This window comes from Octopus bimaculoides, chromosome 9 (assembly GCF_001194135.2).
Source record: "Octopus bimaculoides isolate UCB-OBI-ISO-001 chromosome 9, ASM119413v2, whole genome shotgun sequence".
Classification (NCBI taxonomy): Eukaryota; Metazoa; Mollusca; class Cephalopoda; order Octopoda; family Octopodidae; genus Octopus; species Octopus bimaculoides.
Window position 1 is genome coordinate 41,438,782 of NC_068989.1, and position 6,004 is coordinate 41,444,785.

General features: G+C 37.2%; 1 protein-coding gene across 2 annotated transcripts in view; it reads left to right on the top strand.

Moving 5' to 3' along the window:
- Positions 1–6,004, top strand: part of LOC106872550 (adenylate cyclase, terminal-differentiation specific-like) — a 24,388-nt gene that overhangs the window by 3,107 nt on the left and 15,277 nt on the right. For both annotated transcript variants that reach the window (XR_008264889.1, XM_052970655.1), the window contains exon 3: positions 750–2,775. Coding sequence is in view for 1 of the 2 variants with exons in the window: in XM_052970655.1 (XP_052826615.1) it covers positions 1,705–2,775 (1,071 nt within the window). In the remaining variant the exon portion in view is untranslated. The remainder of the gene's footprint in view (positions 1–749; positions 2,776–6,004) is intronic.

The window sequence follows — 6,004 nt, forward strand, 5'->3', positions numbered from 1 at the left end:
TATATATATATATATATATATATATATATATATATATATATATGTATATATATATATGTGTGTTATGTGTGTGTATACATATATACAAGTACATGTATGTATATATAGATGTGTGTGTGTATGTGTACGTTCTCTATGTATGTATATGGTGTGTGTGTGTGTGTGTGTGTGTGTGTATTTATGTGTATATATGTATACATGTGTGTATATATATATGTATATGTGTATATACTGTATATGTGTATGTATGTATATAATGTATGTATGTATGTATATAGTGTATATGTGTGTTTGTATACATATATATATATATATATATATATATATATATATATATATATTCGTGAGTGTGTGTGTACACATACCGCTCTCTTTCCTTCCCTCCCTCTTTTTATACCCTTATTCTTCTAAAAGCATTCTCTTGACCATTGTGTAACGGGGCTGGTAAAATCGTATACTAACATACACACACACACACACACATGTATATATAAGTGTGCATGTATGTGTGTGTATGTATGTATGTATGTATGTATGTATACACTCTCACACATTTTCATTACGTGCTCTCCACAAAGAATACAAAACGCCCAATTGGCTAAGCAATGTTAAGAGGAATGGTTCTCTAACCTCAACACTGACGTCCACTGGTGACAGTGTTCACTTAGAACATAAGTGTTTCAAAAGTTACTACCAACTTCAGTTGGAGACACAAAACTGACTTCTTTTATTATAATTTATATTTATAGCTTGAAGTAAAGTCTCTCGCAGTTTACTGAAATTATCACCTGTTTTAACTGAGTTTCTTTCTGGGTACACGTCTGCATATGAAACGCCCCTTATAATCTGTACCCAAGCATTCAACGGGCATCTTTTCTGAATGTCTGACAATACAGTGAAGGATAGTATGATACCAGTTGCCGAAAAGAAGAGACAGTAAGAAGAGATTTAGTTGAGGTACATTATTGTGTCTGTGTTGTCGGAGACAAATCAAACAGTCAACATGGAATAACCAACATATGTGATCTACCAGTTACCAAGGAGTGACTAACGTAAGAAACCTACCAGTTATCAAGGAGAAACTGATGTGTGCAATCTACCAGTTACAAACGGAGTAAATAACGTTTGTAGTCTATCAGTTACCATCGAGTAAACAACGTTAATAATCTATTATTTACCAAGGAGTAACCAACGTACGTAATCTACCAGTTACCATGAAATTAAATAATGTGTATAATCTGCCAGTTAACATGGAGTCAGCAATGTATGTAATCTACCAGTTACCATGGAATAACCAACGTGTGTAATCTGCCAGTTATCGTGGAATAACCAAAGTTTGTTATCTACCAGTTACAATGGAATAATCAACGTGTGTAAATCTACATGCTTGTGCGACGTGCCTCACCTACTTAATTTGTCACGTGACCTATTTCCTCACTAATGCCATGTAACTTGTCTACCAGCTTGTGTCACATGCATTGTCTACAAATCTACCAAAAACCGTGATTTTTAAGTGTAAGCATTGAACAACAACTACTACTACTACTACTTCCACCATCACCACTAACACCACCTCCACCATCACTACTATTATTCATCCCTAAACCTTATTTAGAGGCTAGAAGGTGAAATGAGATTGTATGACGTGTTGTGATGTGAATGCCTTTCTCAAGTGATTTCGAGGCGAAATTTAGCTGAATAAGAATGGCTACAATCAGGAATCCTAAACAGGTTTCAAAGTCAGTTTGTAAAGAGATAACGTCTACCATACAATACTCTCTACAGCAACACCAACAACAACTAAAGCTACTCTCAAACCGAACTGAACAGCAGAAATATAAACACAAGATACCAATGAGAGTGAAGACACCACAACAACAACAACAACAACAGCAGCAACAACAACAACAACAACAGCAGCAGCAGCAAAAACAACTGCAGCAACAACAACACAAACAACAGCAACAGCATCTGCAGCAAACACAACAGCAGCTTCGGCAACAGCAAAAACATTTGAAACAAGAAAAACAACAAGAGAAGCAGGTAGTACCACAGCAGCAGAAGCAGCAGCAACAACAGAAATTGAAGCGCCAACACTCCCAGCTTCATTTTTTGCAACACCTTAAAGGGAAACTCCAAAATAAACAAAAGCAGTTGCAACAGGAGTCTGGCTGGCAGACTGGACTGAAGAAACAACAAAAACAACAACAACAACAACAACATCAAGTGCAGCAGCAACAACAAGTGCAGCAGCAAACGCATCTGCCATTACATTGTCGGCGAGAAGACCAGCATCTTCTTTTAGTCAACCATAACAATAACAGTCAAAAGGAACAACGAAGTTTGATTAAAATCGATGCACGTCTTCGACCACAGGGGGAAGAGAAAGACCAAGGAAAACGGCAACTGAAATTACATCAACAACAACAACAACAAAAACAACAACAGCAGAAGCAGCAGCAAAAGGAAGAGAAGGATCATCATCATCATCATCAGCAGCAGCAGCACCAACAACAACAACAGCAACAACAAAAGCAGCCTCAGGATCATAAAGAGTGCCCAGAGATTCCGGTAAATGTTTTGGCGGAGACAGGTGTAGATGTGACATCTGGAGTAGTTTGTAAGGAAGTTGGACTTCCGTTACGATATGTACTGACCAACCATACAATGGGACAGACCAAAAAAACTGAACTAGACAAGAATTCTATTGCAAACGACATGGAATCTCGTGAGAAAGACATTTCTCATGCATTGAAGTGGATTCAACAAGAAATGGTGAGTAAGATGGATAAATTAACCAATTTAGCAATCAGATTTTTCTGTCAAACGTTATACATATTCCCTGACATACTTTTGAATTAATCATAAATTATCTCCTACCTTTGGGATTTCAATGATGTGGTTGTTTATGATTTGAATGATATTGTCAGGTAGGTGTGAGAGACCAGATCTGGTCAGTTTTATTTGAACATAAAATAGTTTGAATGCTAAAGATCAGTTCGAATGCTAAAGGGTTAGGCAACTCTCTTATGTTATGAGTTCTTTACATGGTTTTATATTGGCATAGAATTGTTAGGGTACCAGACAATCATCATCATCATCATCATTCCAACCGCCACCACTACCATCATCATCATCATCATCATCATCATTGTCATCATCATCATCATTGTCATCATCATCATCATTGTCATCATCATCATCCTTCCCATCATCACTTGTTTAACCAGCCTCTCACATCTACCTTACAATGTGGTTCTAAAAATAATCAGCCATATCCAGCCCAAGCATTCTACTTGCTTTATGTTCGTATTGGCCAGATCCAACCTCTCACGCCTATCCTACAATGTCATTCTAAAAATGAAACAATTACATCATCAAAATCTTGAAGCTGCTAGATAATAAATGCATGACTAATTCAAGACAATGTCAATAAATAAGCATTCTATTTGATAAAGTATCTGAATGCTAAAGGGTTAACCTTCATTTTTCCACACTTGCATGGTGCAGGTAAAATTTAGTAATGTAGATTTTTCTACAAACTGGATGCCTTTCCTGTCAACAATCTTCACTTGTTTCCAAGCAAGGTAGAAAAATATTTCATCATAGTTGGATGTATTTTTTTTTTTTTTGTCTTTTGTTTTTCCAGAAGATTATAAATTCATGACACCGCTTGCCTGACAGTAACATTTGTTTACAATGAACATCATTGTCATATATCGTCAAGACAAGAAGACACAAACACATTCACATGCATGCATATATATTTATGGAGTAATGTGGATAAACTAACTAACTAACTATGCTTATATGTACATATCATCATAATCATCATCATTGTTTAACATCTGCTTTCCATGCTGGCATGGGTTGGAAGGTTTGGTTTGCCAGTCCTCAGTCAAACCATCCAACTCATGCCAGCATGGAAAGTGGACATTAAATGATGATGATGATGATATTTACATATATACATAGTTAGTTAGTTCATCCACATTACTCCATAAGAAGCATAAGGCCAATTTCCTGGTTTATCTGGCATATATATCACTCTCTAGATGGGACGACAGTCCATCGCAGGATTACTCACTTTTACCAGCTTGAGTGAACTGAAGCAATATGAAATGAAGTGTTTTACATGCTTAAATGTCAATATATATATGTGGGAATGCTTAAAAGTTCCTGGCATTGAGTAAAAGAAAATATAAGAAGATCAGTTAATTATGATTTTATTCAACATATTCTCCTCTCAGATTCACACACTTATTGCAGCAGTCCTTCAATTTTTCTAACCCTGTAAAAAAACTCAGGTTAGGCCTCCAGCCAGGCCTTTAGCAATACACTTAAAGTCAGGAACTTTTTAGCATCCCCTCATATATATATAAGGTGTCGTGTAGTAGGACTGAACCCGGAACCATGTGGTTGGGAAGCAAGCTTCTTACTACACAGCCACAGTGGCTTAGACAAGGTGACTGGCTGAGTCCTTGATTTTTGCAGGTGCTCCAGGACTTGTGAGATTGATGTGGTTCAGATTTACTTTGAACGTGAGGAGGGCTTGCATGAAGTGGTTAGTGAAATTGTCAGGTCAGTGAGGAGGAAGAGGAGGAGGAGGAGGGGGAGAAGTGGAGGAGGAGGGGGAGAAGTGGAGGTGAAGGAGGGATAAATGTGTTAAGTGGCTGAAGGTGGAGGTGATAATTTACTAATTAGTCCAAAAGAACAGAAGCTGTTGTAATAGCCAAATGCATAACAATATTATAAATGTTGACCTTGAACATTGTGAATCACAAATGCTTACCTTACTTAGATTTGCATAATTAAATGTGAGAAAAGATGGTGAACTAGGAAAGTCAGTTAGCATGTAAGACTAAGTGCTTAGTGGTATTTCTCCCAACTCTTCACATTTGAAGTTGAAAACCGACTGGGGTCAACTTTGCCTTTCATCCAGAGGTGATACTCAGTATGTACATACTGAGTGATTTTTCTGTCAATTATGGGTGAAATGGTGCAGTGAGAAGGGAAAGAGAAGATGGGTAGATGAGAGCATGTAGAATAGGTGCAACGGATCAGAGAGGAGATGATGGCAAGATGTGTGGGTATAAAATAGGCAATAGGCATCATCATCGTTGTCATCATCATCATCATCATCATCATCACCATCATCATCATGTAATGTCCATGGGTTGACAGGATCCAATGGATCCAAAAACAACATTGTTTTTCATTGACTGCTTTGGCACGGTTTCTACAGCAAGATGCCCTTCCAAATACCAACCACTTTCTCTAGTGTGCACTGAATGCATTTTTTCATGCCACCAGTGTTATTGAAGTTACCATGCACCTCGCAAAGACCTCAAACCCTGAGAGAGGTAGTGGGAGTCAGCTTTATGTCGGTGGATAAGGGGTTAAAGCAGTGATTCCCAACTTTGGACATATTCCCTCACTGGTGGGACCTGAGAAAATTGTTGTGGGACATGGGATCCCCATTAAAAATTTTTTTTTTTTAGTGTAACATAGAATTGTGAAAATCTTTTTCCATAGCAAACATACTACACCTATACTCAGCCTAGCCAAGTCAATTTCTCCAGCTAAGCACTATTCTAATGCTCTAGTGCAGACATTTCTTTAACCCTTTAGTGTTTAAACTGGCCATATCTGGCCCAAATATTGTACATGTTTTATGTTGAAACTGGCCAGATCCAACCTCTCACACTTACCCTACGATGTGATTCTAAAAATAAACAGTCACATATTCAAAATCTTGAAGTTACAAGATACTCCATGATTAATTTTTTAAAATGTGAACAAGTACTATGTTTGATGAATTAATCTGAATGCTAAAGGGTTAAGGAAAGAATATAATTATAAAAAATCAATACTCAGTACTTAATAAAAACAGTTACCGGTAGACTTTTTGTATTAAATAATTGTGAAAAAATATTGGTTTCAGATTTTGGCACAAAGCCAACAGTTTTCGAGGATGAGCCAAATTCATTAAATCGACCCCCCC